This window comes from Schistocerca cancellata, chromosome 4, assembly GCF_023864275.1.
Source record: "Schistocerca cancellata isolate TAMUIC-IGC-003103 chromosome 4, iqSchCanc2.1, whole genome shotgun sequence".
NCBI lineage: Eukaryota > Metazoa > Arthropoda > Insecta > Orthoptera > Acrididae > Schistocerca > Schistocerca cancellata.
Genome location: NC_064629.1, coordinates 469,152,603 through 469,170,925, shown reverse-complemented (window position 1 = coordinate 469,170,925; position 18,323 = coordinate 469,152,603). Strand labels below are relative to the sequence as shown.

At 44.5% G+C, this 18,323-nt stretch overlaps 1 protein-coding gene across 1 annotated transcript in view; it reads left to right on the top strand.

Annotated features, from left to right (window-relative positions):
- Nucleotides 1-422: 422 nt before the first annotated feature.
- The window catches only part of LOC126183641 (uncharacterized), a 449,828-nt gene continuing 431,927 nt past the window's right edge, over nucleotides 423-18,323 (top strand). Inside the window, exon 1 of the mRNA XM_049925781.1 lies at nucleotides 423-702. Within this exon, the coding sequence (XP_049781738.1) occupies nucleotides 692-702 (11 nt within the window). The 5' untranslated portion in view covers nucleotides 423-691. The remainder of the gene's footprint in view (nucleotides 703-18,323) is intronic.

The window sequence follows — 18,323 nt, the reverse complement described above, 5'->3', positions numbered from 1 at the left end:
TAATAAAATAAGGGAAATCGGAGCTCGCACGGAAAGATATAGGTGTCCGTTTTTACCGCGCGCTGTTCTAGAGTGGAATAACAGAGTATTGTGCCAGGCACTTATGTCTGATTTACAGAGTAGCCATCTACACGTAGCGCTATATGTAGTGCTCTGCGGTTGATGGAAACCAGTGTGGCTGCTGTTAATTAGCGCTTTAGCGCTTTCGATAGAGAATCTGAGTCTGCATTGGTCAGCTAGCACGAAAATTACGCACAAACAACGCAGTAGATTCGCGCTGAGTCAGTCGCATTGCTACAAATGCGTCTTCCGCTAATTACGTGTCACCCTACTGCGACGTCGGCGCAGATGGACGAAGTCCATCCCTCGCGTAGCGCAGTGGCAATGACGCCTACCAGTGTAGCGCTCAGTTGTGCGGTGGGAGCCCGTCAGTCTAGAGCGGCACGTGTTCTCGGAATCGGAGCGAAGTCTCGCGCGAGTGCTTCGGCAAGAAGGCAGTGGGGCGGAGTCGGCAGTCGGCAGAGGAAGCGTGGTCGTCGGCTGGAAGCCAGCTGGTCCGATAAGCCTGCCCGCGTCCCCTCAGTGTGTGCCGGGCGCCGCCGCCGGCGGGTTAAAGGTCACGCCGCGGCTGCGCGCTGATAAATACCAGGGCGGCGGCGCGTACGCCGGACTGCGTCGCCAGCCACACACCATGGCGCCGAGGTGAGTGCCGCACTGCATGGCGGACAGTGTTCCTCGCTCCATTAGCGTACGGAGAGCTGCAGTTAGCCTAGCCTTGTCGTGGCGGACCCTACTCGAGCGACACGTAGGATGTGCTACTATATTCCTAGTAGGCTTTCACGGGATAGTTCGGTTCCATTTTCAAACGTCTGCCAGTTCTGGTTTTTCAGCATCTGCGAGACCCTTTCCCACGAGCCGGACAGGCTTGTGACAACTCGTGCTTCCATCCTTTGTAAACGTTTAATACTCCCTGTAAGTTCTATTTGATATGAGTCCCACATATTTGAGCAATATCCTGTGATGGCACGCGTGATTGTTTTGTAAACAATCTCCTTTCTAGTCTAAATTTTTATGTTATCCTACCAATGAACCGAAGTCTGCTGCATGCTTTACCTGCAGCTGAGTCTATTTGATCGTTTCATTTTATATCCCTACAAACTGTTGCACCCAGGTATTTATACGTGTCGACTGATTCTAATTGTGATTCATTGATATTGTAGTCATAGGATAAACGTTTCTGAGTTTTGTGGAATGCACAATTTTACATTTGTGAATATCTAAAGCAAGATCCCAATCCTTGTACCACTTCTCAATCTTATCAATATGTGACTGAACACCTGAATAGCTTACAACACTTCATTATAGATAATTGCATGATCTGTAAATAGTCTAAGGTTTCTATTGATATTGTCAGCTAGATCTTTAATACACAACATTAACAGCAAGGGTCCACCTGAAATTATTTCTACATACGTTGAGACTCTCCACCCAAGATAACATACCGCCCTGTAATGAGAAATCATCAATCCAATCATAAATTGCGCTCGATATCGCAAAGGATCATACTTACGACAATAGGTGCTAGTGTGGCGTTGCGTCAGTTGCTAATGTGCAGTCCTTATCAGTCTGCAGGGGGCGCAGTATTGTATTACCTGCGAGCACATTTTCTGAATTTGTTGGCGTAAAAGAAAATTCGGCGCAAGAAACTTTTAGCGATTGAAAAATACAGCTATCTTTATCGAATCACTTTATTTCTCCACTACGCATTCCAGAGAATTTTATTTCCATCATCTGGATTCAGTTAATGTGATATACATGTTGACTTTTGTTTTATGATTTTTGATGGTAACCTATGGCACTTTTAGGAGAGAAAACAATCAGTTTCCGTATACTGAACGGAAAATTGACAGTTATTCTGGTGCTTCAATACGTAAATAGTAATATAAACATAACAAATTCCCGATTGCCCGTGTGCTTATTATCTGGTTTTCGGATTATCCGTGCGTAGACCAGAGGTATCTGGAAAAAAAAAACCAATGCTGAAGTGTTCTCTTATTATAATGAATATTTTCGTATGGAATACAAACTTCTGCTTGGGAAGACGTAGATAACGAAAAAATCCGTGAGTGGCTAAATAGTGATGCCTACGAGCCGAAATTTGAGCCGCTAAGTAACGCGAATAAAAGGAAAAAGTAAATGTTCTTTAGAGGAGGAGAGTTAAGACGAAGTGATGGAAGAACCTGTTATCGCGATCACCGAGGCACTAAAATGTGTTTGTGTTATTACATGTAAATGAAGTACAGAAACAGAAAAAAATTGATGCTATTTCTCGATATTGAACTGAAAGTAACTGAACCGAAGATATCATTGTGTTTTAAGTGTAATATTGTAATAAGTTGTCAGTTTCCACCGAGTCAGATAATGAGCTTTCAAATATGACATGATTTTTAAATACAGGAAACAACAGTTTTCGGTTAAAACATGTGTATTTGGGTTATTATCCAGGTTTTCCAGTTATCTGTGTAGGCTCTGGAGCTTTCTACATCTTCCAGTAGTTTCTGGCTGCTTTTCAGAATTCTATCCGTAATCATGTAAAATTGAAGCCCGACGTTGGGGTTGTCGTTCTATAAAGCATCTAGTGACGACTGAAAGGAATTTATATATGCATTGGCTATTCAATACAAGCAAACGAATAACTGTAAATGTTCAGATCCACATTGTACAACTACTTTGTTTTCGCCCTCTGCACACAGCCAGTACCTATACACAAGAACAGCATATAGAAAAAAATCAACCTATGCTGCATACATTTTAAATAAACGATCAAAATGTCTAGCGAAAATGTAAATAAAATAACCAATAATACATATTTGTGTTTTTCTATTGAGAGTCATGATACTGTTGCCGCAATAAAATTTTTCACATTCAGATATACATTTACACCAAATTTTTCAGTTATAACGCGAGTAATTAAAAATGTCAAGCTACTGCTTTCTGTGTGAGTAAATGAGGATGTTGTTGTTGTTGTGGTCTTCAGTCCTGAGACTGGTTTGATGCAGCTCTCCATGCTACTCTATCCTGTGCAAGCTTCTTCATCTCCCAGTACCTACTGCAACCTACATCCTTCTGAATCTGCTTAGTGTATTCATCTCTTGGTCTCCCTCTACGATTTTTACCCTCCACGCTGCCCTCCAATGCTAAATTTGTGATCCCTCGATGCCTCAGAACATGTCCTACCAACCGATCCCTTCTTCTAGTCAAGTTGTGCCACAAACTTCTCTTCTCCCCAATCCTATTCAATACCTCCTCATTAGTTACATGATCTACCCACCTTATTTTCAGCATTCTTCTGTAGCACCACATTTCGAAAGCTTCTATTCTCTTCTTGTCCAAACTAGTTATCGTCCATGTCTCACTTCCATACATGGCTACACTCCATACAAATACTTTCAGAAACGACTTCCTGACACCTAACTCTATATTCGATGTTAACAAATTTCTCTTCTTGAGAAACGCTTTCCTTGCCATTGCCAGTCTACATTTTATATCCTCTCTACTTCGACCATCATCGGTTATTTTACTCCCTAAATAGCAAAACTCCTTTACTACTTTAAGTGTCTCATTTCCTAATCTAATTCCCTCAGCATCACCCGACTTAATTTGACTACATTCCATTATCCTCGTTTTGCTTTTGTTGATGTTCATCTTATATCCTCCTTTCAAGACACTGTCCATTCCGTTCAACTGCTCTTCCAAGTCCTTTGCTGTCTCTGACAGAATTACAATGTCATCGGCGAACCTCAAAGTTTTTACTTCTTCTCCATGAATTTTAATACCTACTCCGAATTTTTCTTTTGTTTCCTTTACTGCTTGCTCAATATACAGATTGAATAACATCGGGGAGAGGCTACAACCCTGTCTCACCCCTTTCCCAACCACTGCTTCCCTTTCATGCCCCTCGACTCTTATAACTGCCATCTGGTTTCTGTACAAATTGTAAATAGCCTTTCGCTCCCTGTATTTTACCCCTGCCACCTTCAGAATTTGGAAGAGAGTATTCCAGTCAACATTGTCAAAAGCTTTCTCTAAGTCTACAAATGCTAGAAATGTCGGTTTGCCTTTTCTTAATCTTTCTTCCAAGATAAGTCGTAAGGTCAGTATTGCCTCACGTGTTCCAACATTTCTACGGAATCCAAATTGATCTTCACCGAGGTCGGCTTCTACCAGTTTTTCCATTCGTCTGTAAAGAATTCGCGTTAGTATTTTGCAGCTGTGACTTATTAAACTGATAGTTCGGTAACTTTCACATCTGTCAACACCTGCTTTCTTTGGGATTGGAATTATTATATTCTTCTTAAAGTCTGAGGGTATTTCGCCTGTCTCATACATCGTGCTCACCAGATGGTAGAGTTTTGTCAGAACTGGCTCTCCCGAGGCCATCAGTAGTTCTAATGGAATGTTGTCTACTCCCGGGGCCTTGTTTTGACTCAGGTCTTTCAGTGCTCTGTCAAACTCTTCACGCAGTATCTTATCTCCCATTTCATCTTCATCTACATCTTCTTCCATTTCCATAATATTGTCCTCAAGTACATCGCCCTTGTATAAACCCTCTATATACTCCTTCCACCTTTCTGCTTTCCCTTCTTTGCTTAGAACTGGGTTGCCATCTGAGCTCTTGATATTCATACAAGTGGTTCTCTTCTCTCCAAAGGTCTCTTTAATTTTCCTGTAGGCAGTATCTATCTTACCCCTAGTGAGACAAGCCTCTACATCCTTACATTTGTCCTCTAGCCATCCCTGCTTAGCCAATTTGCACTTCCTGTCGATTTCATTTTTGAGACGTTTGTATTCCTTTTTGCCTGCTTCATTTACTGCATTTTTATATTTTCTCCTTTCATCAATTAAATTCAATATTTCTTCTGTTACCCAAGGATTTCTATTAGCCCGCGTCTTTTTACCTACTTGATCGTCTGCTGCCTTCACCACTTCATCCCTCAGAGCTACCCATTCTTCTTCTACTGTGTTTCTTTCCCCCATTCCAGTCAATTGTTCCCTAATGCTCTCCCTGAAACTCTCTACAACCTCTGGTTCTTTCAGTTTATCCAGGTCCCATCTCCTTAAATTCCCACCTTTTTGCAGTTTCTTCAGTTTCAATCTGCAGTTCATAACCAATAGATTGTGGTCAGAATCTACATCTGCCCCAGGAAATGTCTTACAATTTAAAACCTGGTTCCTAAATCTCTGTCTTACCATTATATAATCTATCTGAAACCTGTCAGTATCGCCAGGCTTCTTCCATGTATACAGCCTCCTTTCATGATTCTTGAACCAAGTGTTAGCTATGATTAAGTTATGCTCTGTGCAAAATTCTACAAGGCGGCTTCCTCTTTCATTCCTTCCCCCCAATCCATATTCACCTACTATGTTTCCTTCTCTCCCTTTTCCTACTGACGAATTCCAGTCACCCATGACTATTAAATTTTCGTCTCCCTTCACTACCTGAATAATTTCTTTTATCTCGTCATACATTTCATCTATTTCTTCATCATCTGCAGAGCTAGTTGGCATATAAACTTGTACTACTGTAGTAGGCATGGGCTTTGTGTCTATCTTGGCCACAATAATGCGTTCACTATGCTGTTTGTAGTAGCTAACCCGCACTCCTATTTTTTTATTCATTATTAAACCTACTCCTGCATTACCCCTATTTGATTTTGTATTTATAACCCTGTAATCACCTGACCAAAAGTCTTGTTCCTCCTGCCACCGAACTTCACTAATTCCCACTATATCTAACTTTAACCTATCCATCTCCCTTTTTAAATTTTCTAACCTACCTACCCGATTAAGGGATCTGACATTCCATGCTCCGATCCGTAGAACGCCAGTTTTCTTTCTCCTGATAACGACGTCCTCTTGAGTAGTCCCCGCCCGGAGATCCGAATGGGGGACTATTTTACCTCCGGAATATTTTACCCAAGAGGACGCCATCATCATTTAATCATACAGTAGAGCTGCATGTCCTCGGGAAAAGTTACGGCTGTAGTTTCCCCTTGCTTTCAGCCGTTCGCAGTACCAGCACAGCAAGGCCGTTTTGGCTAATGTTACAAGGCCAGATCAGTCAATCATCCAGACTGTTGCCCCTGCAACTACTGAAAAGGCTGCTACCCCTCTTCAGGAACCACATGTTTGTCTGGCCTCTCAACAGATACCCCTCCGTTGTGGTTGCACCTACGGTACGGCCATCTGTATCGCTGAGGCACGCAAGCCTCCCCACCAACGGCAAGGTCCATGGTTCATGGGGGGGTAAATGAGGATATAAATCACCAAATGCGAATTAGGTTAAAAAAATATGAGTCTGGGTTTCATTAGGTTGTAAAATATTCAAAACAGGAAGTCATACACGTAAATTATATGGACTGACCGTAAATAAATAAATAAATCTTACAGTTTTCTTGATAAGTTGCGTATCTTTCGATTAATACCTAAAATATCACAGTAACCTATGTTTTCATAGTGCACTCTTTGTGAGGACACAGTATACTACGATTTTTCCCCACTGAAGAAACTTCGACGTTATCTTTTGAATTGAGACGTGTTTGAGAAAATGATATTTTTCAAAGGGATGGTTCAAATGGCTCTGCGCACTATGGGACTTAACATCTATGGTCATCAGTCCCCTAGAACTTAGAACTACTTAAACCTAACTAACCTAAGGACAGCACACAACACCCAGCCATCACGAGGCAGAGAAAATCCCCGACCCCGCCGGGAATCGAACCCGGGAACCCGGGCGTGGGAAGCGAGAACGCTACCGCACGACCACGAGATGCGGGCTCAAAGGGATGAAATGATCATTTTTTGAAGTGCACACGTGAAACCCAAACAGGCACTCAATAGAAAAATGGAAGTGTACACTAAAAACGGAAATAGATTTCAAACTCGACAGCTAGAGTATCAATGTATAAGACGACAATGTTGCTACTGGCCTGCTTAAAACAGGCTGCTACGACAAAAGCTCGTGTGTTGTTTTACATTTTTGTACCTACAGGACATTATCCATATCTGAAATGAAGATTTCCTAGACACTGAGATGAGTGGTCGTGCATAATAGGTGGAAATATTTGTAACTGTCAAAATCACCGTTTAGAAGACGCTAATGCATAAAGAGTTTACTTTAGTCCTGTCTTGGCATGAAATGAGCGCTTTCGAATTCTAAAATGCTTCTTGTATCTAACTTGAAACATTTGATCTTTTTTTACGGTATTGCTTAAGGTTCCCAAAACGTCCAAATTCGCGTGATGTTCAGATGTGGCTTTTTAGTTAACTGCACGAACACCCACTGTAAGGATTCAGAATTACTTTCGCTTACTAACGGTATTATGGACGAAAACCTGGCCAAAACCACAAATGAGTCGTAGCGAAATCGGAAATTCAGGTTGGTATAAAAGTCGTAAGAATAGGCTGGATGCAAGTGGAAGTGGAAGTGGCATATTTATTTCCGTCAGGAACTCGATAATGTATCGTCGGGATACTACAGATCCCGAGTGTGAAATAAACTATGTGAAAGTAAGCCTCAAAATTTGATACTACAACGTAATTGAGATGCTTCATCGGCCACCTAAATCAGCAGCTGTAGCGACAGAATGCTTCACAGAAGATTTAATCATCTTGCATAAATTTATTGACCGTCCCTCATCAGCTGCCAAGCTAGAAACTCTGCGGCTCATGTGATTAAAATAGGTGCCGGGGAGACGGATTCGTGTGAAATTTTTCTAGGTATCTCTTCTAAAAATTCTCCTAGGTAGTTAAAGAGGCGACTCCTGAGAATGCAACCTTTGATCTCCTGATCACAAGCAGACCCGAAATTTTCAATTTAAATTTACATCTGTACTCCGCAAGTCATTTTAAGGTGTGAGTAGTGCGTACGGTGTAGTCAATGACTGGCTGTTACACTATCATTTACTTCGGATGCCAGAACGAATGTGAAGAACATTAGGAAAATACTTACGGTTAACAAGGGCGACAAGAAATGGATTATACTCGTAAGTTGTCTGAACAGTCATCAGCAAACGTTCATCTCTTAGACGGAAATGTGTGATATTAATGCACAAGATTCAATACTGTTTTACAACATGCTCCAGAGATGTATGTGCCGCGCACGCTTGTGAGGGACAGAAAACTCCTGGAGTTGTCAGTAGTTGAATTAGAAAGTTACTACGACAGCAGAGAGAGCTTCATCAGAAATCAGAGCGTTTTTGACGAAGCCAAAGCTGACCGAAGCCAAAATGAGCGCGAAGATAACTTAGTGCGAAATCTAATAAAAGCTGTAATCAGAAGAAAGAATACAGGCTCGGAATTGATTATACAAATGACGTTCTGGAACATGCTTATTGCAGATCACTGAAGCAACGAAGCGTTCTAGCAATTGGGGAACGGCGCAGTTCGATCCCGTCGTCAAGAAGGACCACGTGACAAATGCACAAAACTGCAAATCTACATTTCTGACGGAAATCTGTTATATAATTATGGAATACTCTTTATGATCCTATATAATGACATTTTTGGAACTTCTATGATGAAACATAACTTACGAAAGGTCTCAGCATGTACTTCTTAACGGGAAGACATCGTCAGATTTGAAAGTAACTTACAGCGTACCTCAAGGAGTTTTGCACGCAATTACTGCTCACTATACATAGAATTCATCTGGTTAACAATGTTGAATATCCACGAAATGGATCGCGGATTTGCGGATTAGGCTTTTGTAAATACTGAAGTAACAACGCCAGAAAAAGTTTCGTGGAACGAAGGAAGACTTGCAGAGGATCAATGCTTCGAGCAACGGCTGACAGCTGGTATTCAACACAAGCAGACGTAACTAAGTACCCATAAACTTGCTGGAATATTTGTTACTATGCAACTGCACGATTGCCGAACAGACACTGGAAACATTCACTGTCGTGAATTGTCCACGATTACACGTACAAGTGATCAAAGCGAAACCACCACATAGAACTAGTTGTAGCAAAATCAGATGCCAGGCCGATGTTTTCTGGGAATGTAAATCATCTACGAAAGATATATATTACAATACCCTTCTTCAGCCTACCATTGATAACTTTTCAACTGGAGATATACAGGGTGTTCAAAAAATCTCTCCGCAGTGCCGTATGATTGTTAGCCGCGCGTACCGTATGATTAGACGAATTAAATTGTGAATTCAACAACAGGGGGTGGGGGACAATTTAAATATTTAATGTGAAAATTTGTAAGTAAAAATGAATATTCAGTAAGTTAATAACTTGTATTTCACTGAGTTTTATTTCGGTATATTCACGGCGGCATACGGCACACGCCGCTAACAATCATACGGCACTGCGGAGAGACTTTTTGAACACCCCGTATATCAGAAAGGCTCAAGAATCACTATCTGATAAAAAGTTCCCAGACATCTATAACGGACATTAATATGGGGTGTCTCTGTCATTCACCTTTATGGCAGCTTGAACTATGCTAAAGACACTTTCAATGAGGTACCAGAATATCTGTGGAGGAATGGTAGCCCATTCTTTCTCAAGAGCCGAAACCAGAAGAGGTAATGATGTTGGAAGCTCGGGTGTGAAGCGGAATTCCCGTTCTAGCTTATTCCAGAGGTGCTGCACTGGGTTCAGGTCGGGACTTTGAATAGGCCAGTCTATTCCAGGAACGTTGTTGTCCACAAATGATTGCCTCACAGATGACGCTTTATGACAGGATGCATTGTCATGCTGATACAATGAGTCATAGTCTCCGAACTGTTCCACTATTGAACACAATGCTCTAAAATATTTTCACATTCTTGCGCATTTAGAGTTTTATTAAGGGCAATTAGGGGACCACATCCTAACCACGAAAAACTACCTCCTCCATACTTCATGTTAGCACTACTCATGAGGGCAGGTAACGTTGTAAAAGTGTTCGCCAAACCCAAACCTTTGCATCGGATTGCCACAGAGTCCAGTGTGATTCATCACTCCTGATCAGTCGTTTCCAGTCATCCACTGTCCAGTGCCATCGTGGTTTACACCACCCCAAACGTCATTTACCACTGAGTGTGGCTTACGAGGAGCTGCCCAACCACTGTGCCACATTCTTTTTTAACTCATTGGGCTAGCAGGACTACTGGTAGGAATTCTGAACTCATGAGTGCTTCCTACCGCTGATTTAATTCGATTTTTTACAGCTACCCTCCGCAACGCTCGACGGTTCCAGTGCTTGAGGTCTACCTGGTCTTGGTTTAGCTGTGGCTGTTCCTTCGCGTTTCAACCCCAAAAATACATCACCAGCAATCGGCTTTGGCAGCCTTATAAGGGCTGAAACATCCCTGATGGATTTGTTACTCCAGTAACACCCAATGCCTAGCCCTCGTTCGAAGTGACTGAGCTCTTCTCACCGTCCCAATCTGCTGTTACTTCTTTTCCACTGAGAGCATAATACTCCTTACCTACTTTGATACTGGCGGGTTCTTCTCTCGTGACATGCACTGGTCAGTTCTGCATTACGTAGGGGTGTCTGGGTACTTTTGATCAGACGGTGTATAGAAGATGAAAATAAGAGCAGCACAGTTCGTAAAGCTTTTGCATAATAAGCGCGAGAGCGCTACCGAACCTTATCCAACTCCAGCGTTAGACGATTCAAGAGAGACGTTGTGCGCAACAGAAAAGATTTATGGTAAAATTCCGTGAACGCCAGTCTTAAGTATTCCATATATATCTCGTAGAGAGGTAAAATAAGAGAAAATCGACGTTATACAGTCTTACTTCTTGTGCACCATTCATGAATGCAACAGGGAAAAAGCGCATTGATAGTACAACGCGAAGCAACTTACTACACAGCGTAAGATGGCTTACAGGGCGTAGATGTAGACGCAAAGGTAATAGTCAGGTATTCCGTTAAAGGAGCTCGGAATTGGTTTCGCCGCCAGCATCCCGCCAAGCAACATACAAGGCCTGTTTCCAGACACGGTTGTACAATGCGTTTTGTTGATAGGTCTCCTGCGCAGCATAATGCAAGCAGTAAATACGTTTCTCGAAATTCAAAATTTAAGTGACACGAAATTCAATCATATATTTAGCATATTTTCAATTCACGTTAAGGCAAAATGAGAATTTAGATAAGCTAATTTTCTACAATGAAAGCTTGTCTCCCCTGTACAACATGTTTACTCGTTTCCGTTTCCAATGTCATTTTCGCTTTTATTCCCAATTTTAATCAGTTATGTGGCTAGCAACGTTGACGTGGTAATTATGGTTTTTCAAGCTCTACATCTGCACTTAAGTCCTTCAGAATACATCAAATCAATGAAAAAAACATTGATGTAAGTGTTATTATTACATTGTTTCCATTTCATGGAAGAGACTGTTGTACAGTTCTTCTAAACAATAAAATTAACTTTTCATAAGAATGACACTGTGACTAGTTGCATGGTTCCGCTACACAAAGAGCCTTTGAGATTCTGCCGCTAAGCCGTATCTGTGTAGGCGCGTAGGATGTTGCTTCCTTTTCCGGTGTTACACTGTCAGCATTCCGGTTTCCATATGGACATGTCTGAAATACTTTCCCGTTTGATCAATTTTGTCTTCACGAAACATACGATTTGCGATTTTTATCAAATTATCATATCCGTGAAAACTAGTCCACAATTTGTCTTTTAAGTTATGCAGAATTAATTAGTGAAACGTCTATAGCTATTTCAGTACTCTGTTCTTGAGGTACAAACGTCATATATTGCTACTTAATATATCTGTACCTAGATATTATACAGGGTGGTTGCAGACAGTCTGTAAAGCTTGCAAGGATGCTGCAGGGTAGGTTGTCCAGCCGCTGTGGGCGAGCGGTTCTAGGCGCTTCAGTGCGGAACCGCGCTGCTGCTGCGATCGCAGGTTCGAATCCTGCTTCGGGCATGAATGTGTGTGATGTCCTTAGGTTAGTTAGGTTTAAGTAGTTCTACGTTCTAGGGGACTAATGACCTCAGAAGTTAAGTCCCATAGTGCTCAGGGCCATTTGGTAACGCACTCCCGCGCAGTGGCGTTCGGCTCGGAGGTAGCCGGTTCGAATCCTGGTGGTGGAAGAAATTTCCACAGCTAGTATTTGGCCGGTACGTAAAGGGGAGGTGGTGGCGTGCAGTTCCTTATTCCGTTGTTAAGCTCGGCGAACAATTTCCTCCTCGAGAGTAGTAGGTTGTGGTCCGTCACTGGGTTTAACTGACCCCTTTATATTCACACATAACAACAAAACCCCAACTGTACACTGAACAAGCACTAATTCGTTATCCGCAAGATAAAGATACACACCACTTCATGGTCAGAGGAAGCCAACGATAATTCATCTGCCACCAGGACCTTGCCCAGGACGACAATGAGGGATTCCCGCATCTGCCCCATACGCTCATTTTCTAATTGGGGGACTGTCTTGACTTATATACATCCACGTCATGTATTCTAAGCATTACAATGGGATCCATTTTGATGCGTGTTTGGGCCATGTACTGAAGCACTTAGATTTGGGCCTCGTGTATATGTAGAGAGTCCGCAGCTCGTGGTCGTGCGGTAGCGTTCTCGCTTCCCACGCCCGGGTCCCCGGGTTCGATTCCCGACGGGGTCAGGGATTTTCTCTGCCTCGTGATGAATGGGTGTTGTGTGCTGTCCTTAGGTTAGTTAGGTTTAAGTAGTTCTAAGTTCTAGGGGGGACTGATGACCATAGATGTTAAGTCCCATAGTGCTCAGAGCCATTTGAACCATATATGTAGAGAACTGTAAATAACTAAGTGACGTGTCTGGCGTGAAGAGCGATGAGAAAATGCAAACGAAACGCACTGTTTCCATCCAAACATTCGCAATATCTCGATCCATCGAAACGCAGTGGCATATATCGGATTAACATACAACTTTGCTAAATTCTGTGCAACACTTTTCTATGTGTGGAAATTTAATCGTTTGGGTGAGAACCAGTCACACAGCATGGTAAACTCATGGATACTGACACCAGTAAGTAGTCGACCTAGAGATACCTACCTAGTAGCGTTCTGATCCCCCTCCCGCCCTGATGACGGCAGCTATGGTCGTCGTATGTGCTCCACGAGACACTGAAACCTTCTTTATGTCCGACTGCTCAGCAGTTGCCTACAGCTTCCTAAGATAGATCGAAATAAAATGAATTGTGCGCAAATCGCACGCCATGGTGTGCCGAATGTTCTCAGTAGGACTGAGGGGAGCTGACGTAGGTCAACCAACCATCCACGTGCCCTTTAAATGCTCCCCAAACTATTATTACACAACTCGGGAGCGATGGGGGTACTGCATTGTGTTGCCGAAGATTCAAATCTTCCGCTAGATGCTTCTGAGGTAAAACGGATGCTCATGATCGTACAGAAGATTCTCTTACTATCCCCCCTCAAGAGTACCCGCCACACGATCATGTGTAAGGGCTCTGCTGCGTAGTCAAAAATTTGTTTGCACCTAGTTTCATCTACGCTGTAGAAGTTCCGCTGGTAAGCCCTTACACGTCTTCCATACAGTCCCAATCTCTCCTCATGCTATTTCCATATCTTTGGAGCTCTGAAGAAAGAAATTTGTGGCCTCAGATTTGCTTCGGACGAAGAGGTGCATGCCTGAGCACAATCATGGTTCCGTAGGCAGCAGTAAATATTTTCCATGAAGGCGTTGACCCTCTTGTCTAACAGTGGGTCAAATGTATTAATTGTTATGGTAATTACTTTTGAAATAATGAACAGTTTACTTACTTTTTTCTATTTGTCTCGTTTTCATTTGACTGCCCCTCATAATATGGCGGCTATGTTCGCAAAATCCGGTAGCAAAATGGTGCACATCGCTTCCATCCTTAGTGTAATTACTTAAAACAGTTCAGAGAGTTATATTTCCGAGAGTAAAAAAGAGTATGAGAGGCTGTAAACAAGCGTCTAAATTTTTCTCCGTAGTTAGACAACACGACAGCTTTAAAGGTTCCTTATAAACGCTTCATTTCGCTTCTTTTCATCCGTCCCTCTGCTTGCAGTGACCGAAACGCGGGCGGGTGCCAGACTTGTTTTCAATGACTTTTTTTCGTTTCTTTTCCCTCATATCAAACGCCTTTTTGAATCTCGTTACTTATCAGCATTTCTGTGGCGTAGCCCGTCACTTATAAGAGTGTACTGAGACGCCTGAAGAGAAGATTAACAGATCTACAAATAACTACGTACAATTTTACGTTGCTTGCTTTAATGGAAGTTTGACATCACAACATGTGCAGACAGTTGACACGGCAACACACAGATAACACAGAAGTTTTTCAAATGTAACAGTGAAACGAAAGGGGGGTGAATATTATCACAGCAAGATGATTAATGGGTTACAGATACCAATTCTGTAACTTTATTTTTAATTTAATTTTTTGTTACGATAATCATTAGTGAGCTAATGACAAGTAAATAACTTTAGTGGAATATGACACTGGTCAACATCTTTTCTGGTATAAGGATAAAACGTCACTGACATGCTGATTCTGAAAATCCAGTTAATTTTTCGCGATCACCCTCTAATTTGTAGTTATGGAGGTTTTAAAATACCTATGTGTAAAAGCATAGACTACAGTGGTCTTTGAAAAAAATTGGAACAGGAACTATAATTATAACATACTTACTGTCATAAAACTACATTACTGTATTGACTTAGGCCTAACGTAGATTTTTACAATCAAACATTTAACACTTTTTTCGTGGATGATGATGATGTTGGTGGTTGAGACCTTTGATGACAACTTCCTTCTGTGCGATGTAGACACTTCACGCTTCAAAAACCGCAGTAACCACTTAACAAAGTATAGTTCCAGCTTCCTCAATAACAGCTTTCCCTCCGCAACATTTCCTGATAGAACCTCTCCCCATGCTAGTCACTAACTGCTGCCAAATTGCCGGGGAAGAAATCTCAAAGAGAGTGAAGGAAGTGCGTTTTTCGAGATATTCTGCATCCAAGGTGTTTATACACTCCTGGAAATGGAAAAAAGAACACATTGACACCGGTGTGTCAGACCCACCATACTTGCTCCGGACACTGCGAGAGGGCTGTACAAGCAATGATCACACGCACGGCACAGCGGACACACCAGGAACCGCGGTGTTGGCCGTCGAATGGCGCTAGCTGCGCAGCATTTGTGCACCGCCGCCGTCAGTGTCAGCCAGTTTGCCGTGGCATACGGAGCTCCATCGCAGTCATTAACACTGGTAGCATGCCGCGACAGCGTGGACGTGAACCGTATGTGCAGTTGACGGACTTTGAGTGAGGGCGTATAGTGGGCATGCGGGAGGCCGGGTGGACGTACCGCCGAATTGCTCAACACGTGGGGCGTGAGGTCTCCACAGTACATCGATGTTGTCGCCAGTGGTCGGCGGAAGGTGCACGTGCCCGTCGACCTGGGACCGGACCGCAGCGACGCACGGATGCACGCCAAGACCGTAGGATCCTACGCAGTGCCGTAGGGGACCGCACCGCCACTTCCCAGCAAATTAGGGACACTGTTGCTCCTGGGGTATCGGCGAGGACCATTCGCAACCGTCTCCATGAAGCTGGGCTACGGTCCCGCACACCGTTAGGCCGTCTTCCGCTCACGCCCCAACATCGTGCAGCCCGCCTCCAGTGGTGTCGCGACAGGCGTGAATGGAGGGACGACAACTAAATTTTAGAGAATTAAGTAGCATGAAAATTACAAGTTATGTCTAGCACAGGATACTTTCATTTTCTTACCCACTTGGATGGCCTTTGCGTCCTAACCACCTGTGGAAAACATTCCAGCCAGGAACGGCGTCCAGTCGCAGGTAACTCATACTACTTGCTGCCGACAGCAAATCCGACAAGGTTCGAGAGTCTACAGGTAGGACAGGCCACCCAACCCCCTGTGGGTCCAGGGGTTAGAATAGGCCCGAGGTATTCCTGCCTGACGTAGGAGGTGACTAAAAGGAGTCTCACACATTTCGGCCTTTGTGTGATGGTCCTCTGTAGGGTTTGACGTCCATTTTTTTAAAATTTTCTCGAAGAGCGAGCGAACTGGGGAAGGGCGCCTTACGTGGTGAATAGTGTCCATCATGTGCTGAGACCTCTCGCATCCTTCATCGACGTGGACCTCCCCCCTGCGGGTCCAGGGATTAGAATAGGCCCGAGGTATTCCTGCCTGTCGTAAGAGGCGACTAAAAGGAGTCCATCCCCCTCACGGGGGTGTTAGCGCCTGCGTCCGGAGACGGACGGTTCCACGACCTATAATAGTGGTCTTTTTGGTTTTTCACTTCTCGTTTCTTCCTTCCTTTTGTTGGTTCCTTTCTTTGCTCTTCTCCACCTCACTGTCTTCCTTACTCTTTCCCTTGACTTCTCCTTGCCTTCTCATTGCCTTCTTCTCCTTGCCTTCTCATTGCCTTCTTCTCCTTGCCTTCTCATTGCCTCCTTCTCCTTGCCTTCTCATTGCCTTCTTCTCCTTGCCTTCTCTGGTCTCCGCCTCGGCGTTTGAGACAGTCTGTCCTCTTTCTCCCTCTCTCTCTTCTTTTTCCTCTTCTTCCTTCCTCCCTGTGCGTGCCTGAAGGCCGACCCACGCGTTCGCACGCGTAGCCGGTGACGGGGTAACGCGTAATTCCCCGCCCTGGGTAGACATGTAAGGCACGCGCGTACCCCCTGGTAAAAGCCAGGCCCAGGGAGGGGTGATTGCCTGAGCTGATACCTTCTGACCATGCCGATTGGTCCCTCCGTCTGTTTCTCGGGAGGTGTGACCTGAGGTGTAAACATTCACCTAAGGCGGGAGTGCCCTCTGAGAGGGTCCCCACAAGGAAGGAGCGCGCCATCGGAGACGCTGGCAATCATGGGGGATTCCTCCGCAATGTATTCTACTCCATCTCTCTCGACTTCTGCCCAAAAACGGAAACGTGACCAGCCACCAGTGACAAAAGTACTACCGCCTGCCCCATAGTTCCTCGTCGTTTCTCGATCTGAGGACGGAAAGGATTTTTCCTCTGTCAACCTTTTCGTTATCCAGAAGGGCGTAGATGCCATAGCCGGATCTGTCAAATCTTGTACCAGGTTGCGTAACGCTACCTTATTACTAGAAACTGAGAGTGCCTTTCAGGCACAAAAACTGCTTCGGGCCACACTCCTGTACACGTTCCCTGTCCGGGTGGAGGCCCACCGAACTTTGAATTCGTCTCGTGGTGTAGTCTATACTAGCTCCCTCGACGGATTGACTGACGAGGAGATTCAATCTTTCCTCGCTGAGCAGGGCGTGACGGCTGTCAATAGGGTCATGAAAAAGGTCAACAATGACCTTGTACCGACCCGGACACTTTTCTTGACCTTCGATAGTGTTAAGCTGCCATCGCGCATCAAGGCGGGCTACGAGGTTATTTCTGTTCGCCCCTATGTCCCGACACCTACTCGCTGCTACCAGTGTCAGCGTTTCAATCACACTCGACAGTCTTGTTCCAATGCGGCTAAATGTGTCACTTGTGGCAGGGATGCCCATGAGGGTGACTGTCCACCTCCGTCTCCTCGTTGTGTGAACTGTCAGGGTGACCATGCCGCATCCTCCCGCGACTGTCCTGTCTATAAGGAAGAACGCTGTATCCAAGAAATTCGGGTCAAAGAGAAAGTGTCCACCTCGGCTGCTCGCAAGCTATTGGCTAGTAGGAAGCCCGCGCTGCTCCCAGTGGGGAAATACAGTACTGTCCTCGCCTCTCCTCGGACTACCAGGGAGGTAGCAACCCAGACATGCGATCTGACCTTCAGCACCACGGTCGTCCGTTCGGCCAGTGCTAAGATCGCGCGGTCGACGTCTCCTCTTCCTCCCATCAACCCACAGACACCAGCCCCTTCATCAGCTTCTGCTAAGACGAAGACCCCGAAGTCAGATGCACGGGCCTTCAAGAAGGAACCATCCCGTGCAGACTTCCTACGTACCCCGACCTCCCAGCCTTCGACCGGTACTTCCACCAAACGTCCTTCCAAAAAGGCTCATAGGAAGCACAGTTCTTCTTCTCCGCCACGGCGCATTTCTTCTCCTGCGCCACCCAGCGGTTGCCGCCTCAGGCCATCATCCGTTTCGCCTGGCCGCACCGCTGGTAGCCGTACATCTGGCCGTTCACCGGCGGAGGAAGCTCCCCCTCCCGGCCATCCTCCCGAGATGGCCGATGAACCTATAGACCCAATGGACGATGACTGTCCGCCTACTGATAGCGGCGGCAGTGCTCGCTCGAAGCCAGGCCCTCAGCGGCCTTCGAGGTGACCCCTTCTTTCATCTTCCTTTTCTTACGA